Raw genomic sequence first — 21,067 nt, 5'->3', positions numbered from 1 at the left:
TCTATCATATACATAATTTTTTTGGATCATTATAAATTTCATTTTATAAAAAAAAAATTAAGTAGTTTTACAATATCTTTTCAATGTTGATACACTATATAAGCCATTTTTTTACCTAAAATGTAGTTTTTAGTTAAAAACAATTCAAAGCATTTTTAATCTTAAACCCTAGAAGAAATTTTAAAAATCTGAAGAAAACTTTCAAAACAACTTTTGGCAAACCTGTTTTTTTTCTTTCTTAAAATCTAACGTATTTTTAGATGTTATGTCATTTTTTAATTCTAAGGTTTTTTTTTATCCAAGCTTGATTAACAGAATTTTTATTTTGGCTTCAACTAACTAAGACTAGTTTTTTGTAATTCAGAATTTCTTTTTTTGCATGAGACATCAGTGCAGCTTAGAATTTGTTTTATGATAAATAAATACTTTAAATTTGTTTTATAAAAAATAAGATTTTAAATAACACAAAAATATATTATATTTACTTAGTATTTTTTATCTAATTAAAATTTTATTATTTGACTTAATAATTTTATTTCAGAATAGGACCGAGAGGTCTTTTTGCTATCCATGTGTCATTGAACCAAAACATTTTTGAGCAAAAATTTTGTTTTTTTTTTGCTTTTTGTTCAATTGACTATTATTATTTATGTTAAATAGTTCTTCAAAATTCCAAGAATTTAGCAATCTTTGTTCAAAATTTAAAGTTTTTCCAGGTCTTTTTTAACTAAATTTTTCAATTTTAACATTCCTGCTTGAATCGCTACCCTGTTGTAATAATTTTAAGCAATTTTACTCTGATCCTGCTTGGGAGTCATAATGAGTGCTATGAAAACTCTTTGAGTTGAATGTTGAAAGATTGAAAACCAGTGATCTACACATTTACAAAAATCTGATGAAACAACAAAATATATTCAGGGCTGCCACAAGGTGAGTAAAAACTAAAAAATGACAAAGTCAAAAAAAAAGGGGTTTTTGAAATAAAGTGAGGAAATTTTAAAAAAACATCAGATTTTATCAGTTTAAATTAACAAAATTCCTTATTTTCCAAAGCCTTCAAATGATAAAAAATAATTAAAAATTCTTTTAAGTCAAGCTTTTATTGCAAAGTTTTATTAGAAGTTTACAAAATTACTTAATTTCCAATGCCTTCATCAGGTAAAAATTGATAAAATAGCCTTTATAAAACTGGAAAAATTTTCTGTTTACATATTTAACAATTACCTTACTTAAACAAGCAGTTTTTGTATTCTTTTTAGTATTGATGATTTGTGGCTTCCATAGTGAAACTGATTGCCATGTGATTTAAAGCAATTTGTACATTTTTAATTTAGTGCTTATATTGATTTATTTTGGTTCATTTTTAGAAATTATTAGTAGTTTTTAGAATAGATTCATTTACTCAACTGCAGTCTAATTTATGTATACAAAGTTGCCACTTCCCTATAAATCCCATTAAATTTTCTATACTTCGAAAAATCGCTAAAATGCTTGGTGATTGAAATTTGAAAGCTAAAACAACAGCACCGCAATGTGAAAAAACTCATATAATTTTTTTTAATCAAAATCTTTGCAATATCATTACAAAACTGACTTTATTGCGCCACCTAGTCAAAATTTTTTTTCTGTTTTTATATTATATACAATTTATCTGAAGTTTGCTTATTCAACTAAATTTGGAGCTCAAAAATCCTTCAACTTGTGTAAATTTCTTATTAAGACTGCTTATAAATGTTCAATGACATATTTAACTTTATGATTTATCACCACCAATGTACCTTAAAAATATGTTTGTGACGTTTAAATTTCTTTGTTTTTTTTTTTTTAATTTCCTTATAAATTTGCTATATTTTATGAATTTCTGTATAAATTATTTTTAATTTTGTTACTGCAGAATTTTCTGAATATTGCATGTTTTTTACAAGTTGATCTTATTTTTTAGAGTTTTTTCTAAGCTTCTAGATGCTTTTTATCGTTTAAAAAAATTCGAATTATTTTTTGAGATATGACCAGTCAAAGTCGGCCACATAATAGGTCCCCTATAGGAAGGGAAAACTAAAACAGCAAAAAAAGACCATTTCATTTAAAATCTATCTCCTCCTACATTTTTCAAGCAATCTTCTTCAAACTTTCACAGTCTAATCTTTATACAATAACAAAAAAACGTTACTTTGGAATTAAAAAATTTTTGTGAAAATATTTTTTTTGAAAAAAAAAACACTTTTTTTAAAAATTTTTGTGATAATATTTTTATTTTTTTAAGTTACTAAAATTCTAAAGTAACGTTTTTCCTTTTATTATAAGGAACATTTCCTGAAAATTTGAAGAAGATTACTCGAAAAATGAAGGAGGAGATAGATTTTTAGTGAATTTTTAAATTTCTGAGAAAATTGACCCCGAAAAAGTTGCTGTCCATACGTTTATATTGGAAAATTTTTAGAAAAAATTAAATATCTCAAAAGTTAAATGATATATTTGAATTCTATAAAAACTGGCTTGTAGTTTGTACTTAGCTTATAAAAGCTAAAGTTAATTTTTGTAAAAAAAAAATGTTGGACCTCCCCTATGGCTTTAACCCCCCTTCCCCCCTATGCCCTTAAAAATTGATAAAATTGAGTTAAATTATTACACTCAAATGTATTTGTAAAGAACTACATGCATAATGTATCACGGTTGCCAAAAAACCTAGGAAACACTTTGACAGTTAAGACAAGCAAAAAAACTAGAAAAACCTGTATTTTTTGACAGAAATTGCTAAAATACCTAGAATTCTAAAAACATTTTTTATGTTACATATTAAAATCTGTTTTCTATTACTTAAAATTTTATTTATTATTCAATACACTTGAAATAACATTTAAGTATCTTTTCTGTATTTTTAAGACAGTTTTTTTATCTTTTATTTTGAATTTGTACTGAAAAAGAACCAAAAAACTTTATTTTCAAAAATCTGCATGAAATTCAGAATGCCTGGAAAAAAATTACAAAAACATTTGTCAACCCTGTATCTAGTTTTTACACTAATAGTTTGAAATTGTTGTTAAATTTAGTTTTAGTTAGTACATAGATATATCACCATATTAGCATTGTTGTTTTTCTTTTGATGACTAGAAAATATTCTGTGAACTATAGATTGATAAGCATCTCCTATATTTGAGAGATATCACCACAAGTTTTCTAACAAGTTGCAGACCACTGTGAAACATATAACAACAGTGCTATATTCAACCACTTTTTTAGTTGCACACACTGTCAAAACAATGACATAGTACAAAACATTAAAGTTTTGAAGCGATGTAAACAAAGTGAACTCTACAGTCTGAAATCAATATTGATATAGGAAGAAAGGCTTCAGTTAGATAAGCAAATAACATTAAATGGAAAAGCAAAACTATTAACAATTTACTAATTAACATATCTTTACTTAAGTCTTAAGTTTTACTTGCAAAATTCTAAAACTTGTATTTAATATTATTTTATTTTTTAAACAGTTTTACTTAACGAATATTTTCAAATTTATATAACATTTATAACTTGAAAATGAACCTCTGTGTAGTTTTGAAAACCTTCGTGTAATAAACATAAAATGAGTAACCTATACATACTTATTTGCAAATGATACATACATTTCTTAAATTTGTTTTTTATAAAAAGTATCACAAAAATTTTTTTTTTTTAATTACTATTATTATAAAATTAACCTCCTACAAGTTGTCTGTAATATTATAAGAAATTTTCTTAAAAGTTTAGAAGTAAAATGCTTAAAAATTGAAGAGGATAGATTAATATTTAAAAGTTCTGAGAAATTCTTTAAATTTTTTACAGAACTGATTGTATTTGAAAATTTGCCTGAATATTTTTAGTTAAAAGTTTTTTTTTTAGTATACACCTTAATCTTTCACACTTTATGTTTGTGTGCTACATATTAGTGCTATTTGTAAAAAAAATACTCAGTTTTGCAATGTACACAAACAATATAAATAACCTTTTTTATTTTTACTTTTACAGGTGTTTATATTAGTTAGAGTAAGTATGAGAAACAAGGTAGGTATTAGACCAAACAACACCCTTTACATAAATAATTTGAATGATAAAGTTAAAAAAGAAGAACTACGTAAATCTCTTTATGGATTGTTTGGTCAGTTTGGTCAAGTTTTAGAAGTAGTTGCTATGAAAACTATGAAAATGCGTGGTCAAGCATTTATAGTTTTTAAAGATATAAATAGTGCAACTCAAGCGCATGGGTCTTTGAAAAATTTTCCATTCTATGGCAAATCAATAAGGATTCAGTATGCTAAGAATGATTCTGACATTATTTTGAAAATGAAAGGTACATATAAAGAACACAAGGCCAAACAAGAAGCACTTAAACGTAAAATGAAGCCATCATATGGAAAAGACAGCGGGAAGAAGAAGGGACTTGTTGAAGGAGACCACAATACTCCAAATCATATTTTGTTTGTAGAAAGTCTTCCTGCAGATACTCAAGAGAATCAACTGAAACTGCTTTTTGAAAAATTTAATGGTTTTAAAGAAGTAAGACTTGTCAATGGGCGTGGTGACATTGCTTTTGTTGAGTTTGAGAGTGAAAAAGAAGCATCAGATGCCAAAGGAAGTCTAGATAATTTCAAAATTTCTGAAAGCAACATCATGAAAGTTTCCTTTGCTAAGAGATAAAACTTATAATTTGACATTAAAAAATTTGATAGTTAATGATAGAAGATTTGTATTTCAAACTTTTATTTTTGGTTATAAGTAGTTAACTTATATCATTTGAACTATAAATGTTTTAGTACTTGTAAATAATTTAAATCTCTCAAGTTTATATTAGTTTAAAAAAAACTAGTTTTTTATATACATTAAAAAATTATGTTTCTATTTAAAAATTATAAGCTAATCTTTGAACAGAAAATATATATTTTATTTAATACTTTGTACAAGTCACAACAGGAATGGTAAGTTTTAGATTTGTACAATGTTTGATTTTTGAATAAAATATAAATAAGTTGTTTGCAAACTGCTGCTGCAGGCCAAATGCAGCCCTAACGTAAAAATACTTCAAGACTGTGATGTACTTTTTTTCGCTATAAGCATACTTGTTTAGAAATATGAAAACATTTTTTTTGATAAAAACTTACAATAAGGCTATAAGACTTGTAATTAGTAATAGTTAGTGTATTGTTATTGTTCATTTTACCAAATTTACAGTGTTAATACTATATTTTTATTTACTTCTACAATGTCTTTTCAATATTTTTATACTGTTTAAATAATTTTTTTACCTTAAATTTAATTTAATACTAGAAATAGATAAAATAGAAAAAATCGTTCATTAAAAACCTGGATGAAGTTCAGAAAATCTAGAAAAAAATTGAAAAAACCTATGGCAACTCTGTATTTAATTTGTATAGTAATAATTTTAAATTGGTAACAAACTTAAATATACCTAGTACATGGTTGTATAACTTTTGATGACTAAAGAAAATGTTCTGTGATTTGTAATAGGGGGTATGTTATTTTTGATTTTTTATGAGTACAAATTTAGTTACCTCCTAAAATGGTTCCAAATTGTGTTTAAAGCCCACAAAAAAAAATTGGTTGATTTGTCTTACTCCAAAAGCTAGCCAACAAAGATTTTGGATTAAAGAATTTTCGAAAATTTTTGGGCCGAAATTTGCTGAGTCAGCAAAATTTTAAATTATGTTTTCAGTTTATTTTTAATTTTTAACACTAAAACTAATTTTTTTGTTATATTTTTGGGTAAGGTGTGTTAGGGATAAGAGCATACATAAAAAAAAGTTAAAAAAATGCTTGTATATATATTTTTTAACTTTGCTGACTCAGCATTTTAAATATTTTCGTTTTCATTTGCAGATTTTCCCAGCTACCCCTAATACCAGCAGTAGTAACTGTATTTTTTCGATTCTTCAAAGAATTTTCTAATGTAAAACTTACTCTTTGTATTGTAAATTGTGTTTAAAAGTCACAAAAAAAGTTTGGTTGGGTTGACTTACCTTAAAAGCTAGCAACCAGGTGTCCTTCTATTTGGCAAAAATTGTCCAAAGTCAGCAATATCAACACAAAATAGAGGTAACAAAATAAAAATAATAAAGGTTTTTTAAATGTGCATGTAATAACTAATCATATTCATTTTTCTTTTCAAATGCTGTGTTTAAGCTTGTAATGGTTTAATTATTTATACAGCATTTAATTCGACTTGAACAGAAGTATGAAACGTCAATGCTTTCATTAATGATCTGATACTTGTCATTTAGTATTTAAATAACCTCAGACATTTCAGGAGATATCCAAATATGACCTTATTTGCTGTGATTAATCCTTTTAAAATATGATAGTAGAAAGGTGTCACTACTGCAAATTTCTACCACATTAGCTAAATGCCAATCATACTTACCTATCAATCCAAAATACAACACCTGGCCTGAAACACGTTCAATTTGTTTGCTTTATAGATAAATTTTCCTAATTTAATGCTGTACGAACTTTTTGTAAGTCTGTAATTGTAATTGATATTTGTGAATGTAAGTTGTCTAAGTCTGAGATTAGATTTTTACAAAACTCATCAGACGTCAAGTTTCTTCCTGCTCTTTTAAACCTGAAAAATTAAGTGCTTGGTTTTTATATTAGAATGCTTTTTAGCCAATCTGACTTTAGTGTAAAGATGCTTAATTTATACTTTTTTAGCTTTTGTTGGAACATCATTAACACATGCATGTTACATGTCACAGAGGTAAAGGATTGCTCACCTTCCAGATCTTGGCAAACAGAGTCAAACACTTATAAATTATAGGCAGTGCTATCAGTCATTACAGAATTAACTTTTACAACTATGACTTTTGCAAAATATTTGTAGCCTGTGGCAGCTGATAATATTTTATTTTTGATTTCTCAACCTCAGCTAATCTTTCACAAGACTCTGTAAAAGTTCTAATGGTTAGTAGAGTCCGTTGCTTTCCATTAATTGTGACAGATTGAATCACAAAATTGCCAACTCCACTCATTCCAGATCCATCATTGAAGTATACAATAGTTGAGTTGTTACTTATCATTATTTGTTTAGTAATTGAGCAAATAACTATTGCTTCTACATATGAATTTAGTCTGTTAGTATTACAAGATTTTGGCAAAGTGTTCATATCATATGGTTAATTAGATTTTTAAACTTTCCTTTTCTTTTGATGTTTTCCATTTTCTATGAACAAATGAAGAGCAATATTTATTTGTGGAAACTGACATATTTTTTGAAGTTATAAGTTTTCATCAACCATTTTTACACCCTACAGGTTTCCCAAGTATTTCACATTAGCTATGACGTCAAAAAGAGAATGCATTGATTCTCAAAAAACATTCAGGTATTATATATTTTAACTCTTTTCTTGTAAGAAAACTTTACCAATGCTCTGTAGGACTCACGAATAAATTAAAGTTTTATCTTAACTGCATTTAATGACTTTGTGTACACAGAGCAAAAAACCCAATGAAAAACTAAGTAAACCGCAATGTTTTGCCAAGCTACTGGTATTGACTAACCTCTATTTGTTTTATATTCAGTTAAAATAACAGTTACAACATATCATTACAGAGAGTAAGTTTTCTATTAGAAAATTCCTTGAAGATTGGAAACAAAATACAGTTACTACAATGGGTATTAGGGGTAGCTTGAAAAACTCTCGCAAGTAAAGTTGCCAACTTGCAAAATGCTGAGTCAGCAAAGTTTAAAAAAATAAACCAAAATCATTATTTCAATTTTTTGAAATCTATGCCCTTATCCCTATCCCAATTTACCCAAAAGTATAACAAAAAATAAGTTTCAGTGTTAAAAGTTTGAAATAACATGAAAAAATAATTTAAAAATTTGATGACTCAGCAAATTTCGGACAACTCTCCAATCCCAAATCTTTAGTGGCTAGCTTTTGGAGTGAGACAACTCAACCAAAAATTTTTTGTGAGTTTAAAACACAATTTGGAACCGTTTTAAAAGGTAATGAAAAAAAAAATTAACAAACTCCCCTATTTACAGATTACTAAATTGATTGTTTTTATTATAAATAATACTCTTCTTGTGGTTTAATTTGCTTAAGAGTATAAAAAGTTTTAAAATCCATAAGTGCTATCAAATCAACCTCAAAAAAATCGGTAGAATTTTAACATTTAATCAATTATTTTTATCTTTCTACAAATAGGTAATAAAAGTATTTTTTCATTGTAAATTTTACAGAAAGTTAAAAAGTTCACTTAAAATCTATTTTATTGTTCTACCAACCTAGGTTTTTTAGGTGAAAGACCTTAAGTTTTATCGGAAATTTATTTTTTGTAATTTAAAAGAAGTTAAATATGATTTTTCTACAAAAACAAGCTAATTTTAAAATTAAAACCATTTTTACCAGATATATAAAAACCTAACAACAAGTTAATAATAATTTTTATGAGAATGCAATAAGTACTTTAACTAAAATTGCTTAAAAAGGATAATGACTTTAAAAGACATATTCACAGGGTTACCATAAAACCTAGAGTTATGAAAAAACCTAGATTTTGAGAAGTTTTGAAAAAATTCTGGAATTTTTAACATAAGTTACTAAAAAAACTAGATTTTTAAGTATTTTTACATGTAAAAAGTAACAAATTTTCGATTAGCTACGAAAAACTGTAAGTTTAAAAAATTTAAATTGTATTCTTGAACTTTTTTTCATTAAAATACACATTCTAAGTAGTTTTATAGTATTTTTTCAATGTTGTTATACTATCAAAAACGATTTTTTTAAACTTAAGTTTAATTTTATATTAAAAACGGACCAAATAACTTCTTTTTCTTAAAAACCTAGAAGAAATTTGAAAAAAAACCTTTAGCAACCCTGTACTAAATATTTTCATTTTACTTTGCTTTTTATATAAATAACATTGATTATTTCCAACTCTCAAAAATTACATCATACTTTGAAAAGACATAAAAAAACAAGTTATTGATAAATTAAAAATTTTAGATAGAAATAAAATTATGATAAAGTGCCCTACCCTCGTGTAAGGCTTTAAATAAAATATATGATTTAGTTTTTTAGTTAAAGAAAATATTGTCTACTTTACTATATATATTAAGGTGCTTATAAAGATTATTACCCTCAAGTTTTCAGCTCATGAAATTTTTCATTATTAGAATAGCTCAAAAATATCTTTTTTACAATACAACTTTACTATTTTAAGTAATTTATTTTTTGACTTGACTACATTTATATTAGTATTTTTGAATGTTTTTCGTATGTTTTTTCGTTAATTCATAAAAATTAAAAACCTTAAGTAAAACTTTCAATTTTCAATAACTTTTACTAAATAAGTTAAATTTTAAGTTTGAACTTTGAACACAGCACTTTTTGGTTTAAAACTACGAACTCAAAAAATGCGAACTTAAGAGGAAGGTGGCTGTAGTTATTTTAAAAGTACTAAAAATCTTAGTTCTTTATAAAAATTTGAATGAAACGTTTTCTTATACACTTGGTGTATTTGCTTTTGTTGAAATACTAATGTTATTAAATTTAATTATTGCAGTTTATGTGCAAAAGATCTCAAAATGTATCAAGTAATTAATTAATAGTAAGAGATAAGTAATCAAAAAAATAATATTTTTTTCTTAACCAGCTATTCTACTCGTTTTTCAAGTCACTAGTAGGCAAAGAAGTTGTTGTGGAGCTTAAAAATGATTTAAATATTTGTGGAGTTCTTCACTCTGTTGATCAGTACCTCAACATCAAACTGCAAGAAATAAGTGTTGCTGAGTCTGACAAGCATCCCCATATGGTTTTAGTACTTGTTTATAATTTGTTTTTAGTTAATGAATAAGTAGTTTTTTAAAATATAAATTTAAGTCTACTAATAAGTAATAATTTGACAGTCCTAACGGTGGACAGTTCTTCAGGCAAGTGTTAAAAGTCATGCTAGATATTATTTTGGTACATTGCAAGTAGTGGTCTACCAGATCCAGATCATTTTTTTAATTAATATCGCGCCGGAAATAATTCTATAGTTAGAAAATTGAAAACTACTAATGCTAAAATTCACTTCTAATATGTGTTTTTGTAATAGGGGCAGCTTTTCTAGTCTATTAGACAGATTTATCAAAAAATCTTTTTATTTTAAAAAGGCCAGATATATCAGAAATAAATATTGATGCACTGTGTAATTAAAAGAAAACTATATATTTATATTAGTTTTAAGGGTTGTGCTTAAGGTGGTATATTGCCGTCTGAGTTGATTCTGCTCGCAGTTGTTTACAAGTGTCTTGTATGAGAAACTCATTTATCAGAAACATTTATTTTTTAAACCCAAACTACTAAAAGTTCAAAAAAAAAGGAAGCACTCAAATAAAACCTAGTAAAATCAAAATAAAATATATCTAAGGTAAATACTCAGTACTATAGGTTTGGTTTATGATAAAAACAATCAGAGGTCTCTCAATTAGAAGTGTTTTACTTTATGAAAGAAGAACAAATGTAGTTTTATTTTTTCAAAAGTTTATTTGGCAAATTAGGTTTTTCTCAAAGAGTTCGTCAGTGCTTAATATAAACTAAAAGTTTCTGAAACTGTATGTATAAGTCCTAGAAATTGAATTGTTAATTAAAACTTAAAAAAGTTTTTCTGAGATTTTATAACTACGGAAACTGAAAACAAATTTGAAATGTTTATTTTTTATTCGCTATCTCTTTTTTTTGATTAGTAGTATAATTTTTTCTCTTAAATCATAGATCTAGGCACGCAGTATTTTTCACTCCATTATCTCAGAAGAGATATCTTCAAAACATCAACATTTGGATAAACAACATAAGAAACATTTTATTTTAATATAGACCACACCGATATTTTACTAGTTCATTACAGGCGATGCAGGAGGCAATATCTCATTACTCTAAAATTTCCAGATAATGCTTTTGCCAGATTTGAATTTTTACTGAGATTTTTTTTTATCTGGTTTGAAGGTGAAAAGCTTGTTTTTTTCTTCTTCTTTTCATAACCTAGAATCAAAATAACGTTAATGTAAATATTAGTGTTAATTTTAACCCTCTGTTATCAAACAAAAATCAGAATTGACTTGGAAGATTACGAGACTGCAGCCCACAGTATAAATGAAAAAGGCTTTTCTCAACCGTAGCCTCTACTCACTAAGTAAATAATGACTTTTTAATACTTAACGTATACACTGTCATACTCAATGTTAACAGAAGTTTCAATTGTGAATATTTTATGTAATTACATGGAGCCCTATTCAGACACTTCTATTAAAAAAAACAGCTAATTTCAGACAAAGACTAAAAATAAATTACATATAAAATATCTCAAAATATAAAATGCGATTTGTTTATTGACTTGAGTTTTGTACCAATGTAAAAGTAGTTTCTTTGAAAATTGTATTGTAACACTTAAATATTTTTTTTTAGTTTATTAATAACAAACGTTCTACAAAACTTCGTGTACTTACCAATAACTGAAAGTACAGTATTTTTATTAAATAATTTAAAACTTTGTTCTATTTCAAAGCCTTCTCTTGTAATGCTTAGTTTCAATAAAAGTCAATGAAACGTAAGGAGTTAATTTATTTCTAAAATATTTTATAATCAGAAAATAGTTTATCAATTTTAACGCATCTGTCACTAATAGGTTTGTCTAAGTTGAGTATAATTGAAACTTGAATGTTTTTAGTATTTTATGATTAGTTTTGAAGTAATGTGGAAGTGCTGTAAGCTAATTAAGTCTTAAATTAATATAATCAAAGATCGAAACAAAAGCGAAAGTCAATCAGAGCCAAAGCCCTGACTTACTCGTGCCATGAAACAAAATAAAGTTAAGATAAAGTTTCGAACATACCACGTGGATCATCATACCACAAGCTATTGGTAGACTGAGATCCGGGTTTCGATTTTGTTGAAACTTGTCAATCAGTTGCAACCGAAAAATAATTTGCAGTTATTAATCTACAAACGGTTTTCATATTTTACCAAGAAGGTAGTATGATTAAAATTTTATGTTAAGTTGAACTTTTTTCTTCATACACATTAAAGTCCAGACTTTGGTTCTGGTAGGCTTTCGCTTTTTCTTCTTTGATCGTTTTTAATACGAGCATACCAGCTATATAGCCAAGTGTACAATGCAGGGTTGCCACAAGGTTACTTTTTTTTTACTATCACTGTTACCCCTTACCCTCGGTTGGTAGCTTTTTTTAAATTAATTTTTATAATTATTTTTTAGTAATTCTCATTATTTAAATTTTACTATCACTGTTATCCTTACACTCAGTCAGTAACTTTTTTTTTCTGTTTTTTTTTTTTACTCTCGTGCAAAAATGTACTTGTGCAAAATTGACCCTTGGTGTAAAATCGTCTTCGTGCAACTTTGTGCCCTCGTGCAATTTAGTAACCTTGTGCAATTTAGACCCGTTCCTTTTTAATACAACTGATATATAGTTTACTTTTTTATGTATTTTATTACACTTACTTTAGTAAAACCTTTTCTAATTGATTTTTAATTGAAGGATTTTATATTAAATGATTTAGGTAGTATTTTATTAAACTAAGTCAACAATTTATATAAGTGATGCTTGTTTTAGATAAATATTTTTTTTAATTTTTAGACATTTTTACCTTTTAGGTTGTTTTATAACTTTAATGCTAAGTCTGACTAAAATTTACTTTTTTAGTTAGATAAATAACTTATTACTGGTAGAGAGTAAATTTATTTTTGGTATTTAGGTGTTATATTAGCATTATTTGTACATATAGTAAACAATTCAGTGTTAGATTAAGTTCTTTGTTGTTTTAAGTTTTTAATTGTAAAAGTTTGTTATTGTTTTAAGGTATTAGTTGTGCAACCTCAACAAAAGCAAACATATATTTTGTAAGAAAATGACTGCTCAGATATACTAACAATCACAAGATTTAAGTATTTATATTTATATGTTTATAATATTCTTAAATAAATTCTAAAATTAATTGCTTCATGATTAATTTTGGAAACAGATGTCAGTTAAGTCCTGCTTCATTCGAGGATCAGTTGTTAGGTATGTGCAGCTGCCTAGCGACGAGGTAGATACCCAGTTATTACAGGATGCTAGTAGGAAAGAAGCTAATCAAAGCAAGCAGAATTAGACTAACGTTTATTGCGAATTTAGATATTATGTTATTTTATATTTAGTATAAAATTTTTAAATTGTTATGTATAGAAAATTTCTGAAATTATGGAACAAGTTTTTGGGATTTTAAAGTTAATTCGTTAAAAAGAATTTGAGAGATACTTAATTTTATTATGCTAGTATTAATAAGTTTTTGGTTAACATATTTAAAAAAGTATAAGTTTACATAATTTTAATTAAAAACAATTTAAGTTTAATGATGTAAATTATTCTTTTTATCTAGTATAATTGTGTTATTGTATCGTGTTGGATGAACGATAACTGAAAAAGCAAAATTTTATTCACTTTTTTATCAATTAAAATTGTTTATCTAATTTATGCAAATAACATGTTTTTATAAAACTGTATTTAAGTTTTAAGACAGAATTTTATAGTTTAAAAATAACTGAAAGTTAAATAAATAATTCTTAAAAATGTTAACGTCTTACAAAGATGTCCCTTTTCGACATTTTTATAGTTATTAAAGTCAAAGTAACCCCTACTTATAAAATTTAATTTAATATTTTTCTTGCATTAAATAAATTCTTCATGTTAGTTTTAAATACTACGTTGTTTTTTTAATTAGGAGCTAAAGATATTAAAGTATACGCTATTTCAAAAAATACGTAGGTCGTATTTATTATTAATTTTAAGTATTTCTTTTTACATCCTAAAACTTAACAATATGTGTTCCAATTAGATTGCAAAAGTTTTGAAATGTTAGAATCTATAATAAACATCCATTTTTTAAAAGATGGTAAATATCAGATTCTGTTTATCATACCTAAAATTGATAATGGTTTGGTATGTGCATCCGTTAACGTAACGCTATCGGACTCATTGTTGAACTTAAATTCTTTACTACTTAATTTTACTTTTAAGTCTTAGAAAAACAGTATTTTTGGAACATACGTTTTTAAATTATTTGAAAAAACTAGAAAGTTCTAAATTAATATGCTACGCAACTTATCTTGGGTAGGAGTCTAATATGCACGAAGCAACACTTTTGAACGGTTTGAATTTTATTTTGTACTATAACTACTTACCCTCTGTCGGTATTTTTTTCATTTTAAAAATTTATTTATTGATAATTTTTGTTTGACTAATAATTTTTAACAGGTTTTTTTTTCTATCACTGTTACCCTCTGTCGGTAACTTTTTTTCTCGTGCTAAAGTGTCTTTGTGCATATTTGACTCCTTCCCACTTATCTTACAGGTTATAAGACCAACCGGGCTTCGATTAACAAAGTTAAAGACAGTGTTTTTGATTTTTATGAACGCCCCTTGAGGAAACATGAAAAAAAATTCCAATTATAAATTACTAATTTTCACCTTAAGCCATACTAATTAACACAACTTCAGCCAAATCGCGCCTAGAAGGACAATATTTTAATGTCACTAACTTTTTAGATGTGTTTAGTAAGGATCTTCCGAGTCTTAGTTTCAAATTAGGATTCGGCCGAATTTCAATTTGAGGTTTAATCTGCTTGTTATGTAAATAAAATATAAGTTAATAAATAGTAATTACGTATTATATTATCACTTATTGGTAAAAAGTTTGAAAAATAATTTGCTTTTTTTAATAAAATTTTATTTTATAATAATATATTTTAGGAGCGTACTAAAACACAAATGTCTTGCTAAAAAAAATTAAGCTACATACACAAAACTTACTTTCAATATTTTACAAGCAACATCAACAGTTAAGTTGTACTTTTGTTATGCAAATTAAATAAATTATAGACTTTAATAAATGCTTAAAGCAGATAATAAAAAAAGTTAAAAATTTATACGTTTAAATTAAGAGTTAGTTTTTATTAGTGATGTACCAGACTCACTATCCGGCCGGATATTGCCATTTTTGTCTGATATCCGGATCTTGATATGAAAAAAAAGTCCGGTTCCGGCCGGATACTAACAGAGATCCGGCCTATTCGAATCTAGTTAGTAAAAAAGAGCATACAGAAAAGTATTTTTTCAAAAACAAACCCTTTGTAAATTGAAAAGAGTCATTTTCGTCAGTTAAAATTAAACACCTACCGTGATTGGCTCATTTTGAACACGTGTCTAATTTACATTTGTTTACATTTAAGCTACGAAATAAACATTTCAGAAATTCAACTTTTTACCTATGTTGTAAAATTAAAAACTTTACTATCAAATTGTTAGGCTAGTTTTAAGATTTTTTGAAAAACTCAGGCTAGTTTTCTTTTAGATTTTGAATGAGTTTGAGCTGATACAGTTTTCAATATTTTGTGATTTTCTAGTTAATTTTGTTCAAGAACTTGATTTTAGATTGGTAAGGCTATAAAGTGGGTCCTCCTTGGATTTTTACAAGTTGATCGTTTTTAATAGATTTTAATCTTAGCTACCAGATATTGTTTCTGTGATGTACTTTATCTTTCTATCAATTTTCCTTATACTAAATTTATTCATAGTTTTTGTTTATCACAAAAGCTTTTATAGAAATGAAATTTTGAAACTACAAATGTAAGCTCTACTTTTTATGTGAAAACTAGTGATGTACCGGACTCACTATCCGGATCCGGCCGGATATTGCCATTTTTGTCTTATATCCGGATCCAGCCGGACCTTGATATAAAAAAAAATCCGGATCCTAACTTGAAAAAAAAGTCCGGATCTGGTTCCGGCCGGATTCTAATTTGAAAAAAAGGCCGGATCCGGGTCCGGCCAGATCCTAATTTGAAAAAAAAAGTCCGGGTCCGGTACATCACTAGTTTTTATTGTGACTATAAACAAATTAGAAAGCCATAAGAAGCTGAAATATAATACTATTTATAGTAAAAGCCTAAAAAATAACAGGAACTACAATTGTAATAAAAAGGTTTTAAATTCCACTTAACGTTACACTTTTACCAAAATAAATGAGAAATATAAACTGACTTAAGCAACTGTTTAGAAATATAAAGCGAACAACACTAGCAAACGATGTCTCTCTTAAACTACAAAAGACAATTCTTGTTTTTTCAAGTTGTGCAGAAGAAATAAAAAAAATTCGCTGGTCTTTGGAGCAATCGATTGCGCTTTTACTCGTACAAATTCCCAGCTTCAAAAAATAATTTTCAGAATACACAGAAGATGATAGTGCAGCAATATATTACCTTGCAAAACTGGCAAGATGTGAGTATTTTGTCTTGTTCAACTTCCACTAGTTTAAGACTTCATCCTCTCCAGTTTCTGCATTCAAATTCTTTGTAGAAAAATTATTTCTGCTTCAATTTCTTCATATACTCCTGTTGCTCGTCCTCCTGTGTAGCTGTTTTTAATTCTAATTAAAAAAAAGAATAGTAAGTTGAAAACTTCTTCGGATCAAAATTTACAGAATTTTGTGGTTTTGGATTCTCTGGTGGCAATATAGGAGAATCACCACTTTGATTAACCTCGAAACTGATATGCTTTTTAACATTTAGTTTCAGCTTTTCTAAAATTTGAAAATACCCTACGTTTCCTGGAGTACCCTGAGTGTTTGGCAAACCTTGATTGCTATAATTGATAAAAGCTAACAAAAAAATTATTTAAAAATATATGGTTTTTGTAAACTATACTTCCGCATTAAAAACATTTTAAAATTAGCTGTTATCTTTAAAAATACATAACAAATTAAGGTCTCCAGTCTCTATTTATTGCTGAAGACAGGATTGCTAAAGTTTTTGGCCAATTTTCTCCAGGATTTCAAAATTCCACATTTTTGTGTCTATTTTTAGTTTAAAGTTTAGTTTAAGCTTAGAAACGGTTTTTTTATTGTATAAAAATGTTTAAAAGATACTGTAAAGCTACTTTAAAAGTATTTCTTAATAAAAAAAATTGTGACGATGATGAAAATTTTTTATCAATACGATAGATTTTTTGTTTGAAGTCAAAATTTTACTACTTAAAATGTAAAAACTGTCTAAAATTCAGGGTTTTGTAGTGATTTTTGTTCAAAATTCCAGGTTTTTCCAGTTTTTTTTTTAATTTCTCAAATTCCGGATTTTTTAGTCTAAATTGTCAAGCTTCAGAGTTCCAAGTTTTTTGGTAACTCTGTAAAGAAAATGATATAATTTAAATTATTTCAAGATTTTGTTTTCATAACAATCTTTTACTCCGAAAAATGGAATATCAAGTAAAATAAAATTTGTGAGCTATGGATGTTGGTGGGCCAACAACCAAAGTCTCAGTTAGGTCCGGTTGACTGTCTGTGGGTGGATTGTCAATATTAACTTTTTGCCATACTTTTCATGCAGACGGGTAGATTTTCTAGCATGTTTGGGCTTGTCCCTCTGCAGGCAGCTTGGTATTTGTATTTCTTAAATTCGACATAATAAATTTAAAATTATTTTATACTAACTAATTGTAATGTATCAGTGAATTTTATTTATCAATACTAAAGACTATTCTAGACTACTTCATATACAAAAATACTACATATTACAAAAATTTTTTACTTAAAAATTATAAGCTGCTTTTAAAACTTTTATAAATACTAGGAAAAAGTTTTTTGATATTGTTTTATCATTGATTTTAAGCCTTATTTCTCATAACTGCAGCAAACTCTAAATATTATCTAAATATTCATTCATTAATGAATAATGCAAGTAGTTGCAGTAGTTTATTACAAATTAATTAAGATTTTGTTGTTAACATACTTTTTATTTTTTTAAAACATTGTTATTAAAATAAAAAATAAAATGTTAGAAGTCATAAGCTTTATGTCATAAACTAAATTTATCAGTTATATAGATAATGAAATATTAACAAAAAGTATGTAGCTAAAAGTATGCAAGCATCTGCTTTAGTGTTACATATCTAAGTTGCATTTTTTTTCTTTGTATAAATAATGCAGCAGTTTATTACAACAAGCAAACATAAAAACTAAATTTATGATGAATAAATAAGAGCGGTTACCCAAAAAGCTGAGATTAAACGCTATAACTATGTACTTAATTTTATTTGAGAGTCTAACAAAAATAATATATCATAGTTTTTGTACTGTGTGAAAAACTCTTATTCAAAATTAATAAGGCTTTTATACGTGTGAAAAAACATATTTTTATCCACTCAAGCGTGAACTCATTAACTAGTTTTACATTTAATTTAACTTTTGACAAATAGTTAAGTAAAATTCAATAAGTAAAAAGTTGTCTACCGAATCCGAATCTCATTTTGAAATTAGGATTCGGCTGAATCCAAGTCCAAAAAGGCCGGATTCGTCCGAATCCGAGTCCGAATCTTTGATTCGGTAGATAACTAAAAAAACTTAACAAATGAATAGAATTTCATACAAAGTATAAAATTAAATAAAATGGGTACTGCTTCAAAAGTAAAAACATAAATTTCACGTAAATTTATTTTAAAAAATGCAGTTGCATTATTAAATATTGATTTCATCTAGATTCTAGCTTAAGGTATTGTGGGCAATGCGCGTCAGCGATGTATTTTTAGCTTGTAAAAAATATGTTACACTAATTAAATAAGATAGAGTTTTTAAATAATTTTACTGTTATTTTGGTCATTAGTACATAATATCAAAAATTTCAGAAGTTGAGTTTGGCGTAAGTTTAGCGGTTGTATATTTTATTATTACTTAGTTTTAGATAATCAAGCATATAATCTTTAACAACAAGATTAAAAGTCTTAAACAAACAGATTTAAAACAATAGATTAAATGCAACATCATTTATAATAATTCTACTTTAAATTTGAGTAAAAAGGTAATGCTAGAACGAATCAAAAACATATTTTTTTTACTGTTACTCAATTTAAAAAACTCAAGTTATTGAAAAACTAACGATATTTTTCTAGGTATTAATTAATAACTTAGTTCTATAGAGTTTTTTTATAAATTAATTGTAATAATTGCAAACGGCTTATTTAAGAAACATTTGTTTGTTTAGTTAACTTTATATTAGATGATTGATAATCTTCTGTTAGTCAAAGCAATTAACAGTAGAAATCTGTAGACCATAGGGTGCTTATCCGTAATACCAAGTTTTTGTGAAGTTATAACTATAATTGACTAAAATCGTTATGACACCGAAACCTAAAGGTTTTTTTTATAACTTAATTGACTTTACAGAAATATTTTAAAAAAATGATAATAAAACGGCTTAATGGTTACTACTTATTGCAATTTAGTAACAATTGTTATTTTTTGTTTGTTATCCAAAGGTAAATTCAGGCATCAAAACCCGGACCACTTAAAGTAAAAATCATGCGAAAAGGAACAAGAAATAAATAATATAATAAAACATTAAGTTAGTAATATAAACAAGTTTTTTAATATAAGTCTAAATTTTTAGTTAAACATAAAAACAAAATAATAGCATTGTACTAACGCAAAAAATAAAAATATTATACAAGAGAGAGGGCATATGTTCTACAACAATAAAATGACAGTTGAAGTATAGTACATATAGTCCATTTAGAGTTTAAAAATTTTTATTTGATACCATTTTACTGAGCGTAAATAAGAAGCAAAACAAAAGTATATATATATTATCATAACTAAAGTTTACTGAGTTATACAACACAGACAATAATAACGTTTATTAGAGTTTAATTTATACAACATTTGTATATTTAGTTTTTAAAAAAAAGTTTATTGTAGTTTCATCAGTTACTAGCTTGAAAAAAGTAGTATTTTATTAAAGTCTTGTCTTGGACAATCCGTTAAAAGCTGTATTCATATAAAAACTAAAACCATTAAAAAAAGTTTGTAAAAGTGTTTAAGCGTAAGACTAGAGAGTCTCTAAAGAGACCTTTAGGAAGACGTCTACTAATACCATCTTTAAAAACATATTTTTATACTTCTAAAAGAACTGTGCTACAAAGAATTTGTTTTTTTGGACATGCTTAATTATAATTTCAACCCGCGCACAACTCCCATGACGTGAGTCCCATCCCATCTGCCCATTTCTCAACCGATCAAATCTGAGAATTGACCGATAAAGCGTAAGGGTTAGGGTTAATAGTTATAGTAAAAAAAAAGAATCGGCTGGGAATCGTGAGTATACCACCATTTTTACTTACAAGTAAAAAGTTAAAACTCAATGAGATCTGAATGTTTGACCTAACTTTTCAGAAAAGGGGATCTGTCCTAGATAAAATGTTTCAAAAATTCTGTTACTAAAATAGCCATAACAACTGCACACAAAAGTTTAATAAAATTGTGGAAGGTTACATGCAGCATTGATTTTTTATTTTATAACTATCTAATAAAACCCTAGTTTTTGTTTGTTACTTCTAAGGGAAATACAACTTTAATTTAACAATTCTTAGATACATTTAAGAAGCCTTTAGTTAATTAAGTAGGTGTAGCCACCTTATTTAAAAAAAAGTGTTAGTTTTTTTTTACAGTAATTATAGGTAATGTTAACATGCATAAATAAAGTATTATTATAAATATATGTCATAATAATCTTTTATCAAAATAAAAAACTCCACCCAATTAAACTTTAATTTTATATATGTCATAATAAAATTAATTTTTATAGAAAAACTGCCATTAATTCAGGCTATTAAAAGTATAAAAACTCAAGTTAACTAAAGGTAGTTTGATTTTTTTGTAAATTTAGGCGAGTTTAAATATTTTGAAAAGTGCCTCTATTCAGGTCATTATTAGTGAGTAAAGGAACTTTCATTTCCATACATGCAGTAACTTTGTCAAATAAGTCTTTTGGTTTTTAAACTATCCTCTGACAAGAAGTCTATTTCATAATTCTTATAAAAATATTTTAAATCATGTTTTAATTTGTCATTATTATGGTATTTTTAGGTGTTTAAGCTCGGTAAACAGTAGTTATGGCTCATTTATATATTCTTAATTTCTCATTATAAGTCATGTCAACTCAGACTAGCTAAATGTTACTCAGACTATTTTTTTCTAACTCTAGC

At 26.4% G+C, this 21,067-nt stretch overlaps 1 protein-coding gene and 1 pseudogene across 2 annotated transcripts; both read left to right on the top strand.

Moving 5' to 3' along the window:
* Positions 1 to 850: 850 nt before the first annotated feature.
* Positions 851 to 4,905, top strand: LOC145836287 (U2 small nuclear ribonucleoprotein B'' pseudogene; annotated as a pseudogene). The gene is made up of 2 exons (XR_014369888.1): positions 851 to 930; positions 4,009 to 4,905. The product of XR_014369888.1 is annotated as a U2 small nuclear ribonucleoprotein B'' pseudogene (transcript).
* Position 4,906: 1 nt separating this feature from the next.
* On the top strand, positions 4,907 to 13,288 carry LOC145836392 (U6 snRNA-associated Sm-like protein LSm2). Its single transcript, XM_082944226.1, has 3 exons — positions 4,907 to 4,955; positions 9,655 to 9,813; positions 13,023 to 13,288. Exons 1-3 carry the CDS (start codon positions 4,953 to 4,955, stop codon positions 13,149 to 13,151), a joined length of 291 nt encoding a protein of 96 aa, XP_082800352.1. The 5' UTR covers positions 4,907 to 4,952; the 3' UTR covers positions 13,152 to 13,288.
* The last annotated feature ends 7,779 nt before the right edge of the window (positions 13,289 to 21,067 follow it).

This window comes from Thalia democratica, chromosome 1 (assembly GCF_965202585.1).
Source record: "Thalia democratica chromosome 1, ktThaDemo2.hap1.1, whole genome shotgun sequence".
In the NCBI taxonomy this organism is placed as follows: domain Eukaryota; kingdom Metazoa; phylum Chordata; class Thaliacea; order Salpida; family Salpidae; genus Thalia; species Thalia democratica.
Note: the sequence above shows the minus strand (reverse complement) of the source record. Positions and strands in the feature narration are given on the sequence as shown.

What these genes read in the sequence shown, in the direction of transcription:
- LOC145836392 (XM_082944226.1), top strand. An exon ending in CTGACAAGCATCCCCATATG is followed by an intron (nt 9,814 to 13,022) that starts GTTTTAGTACTT and finishes TTTTGGAAACAG; the next exon opens with ATGTCAGTTAAGTCCTGCTT.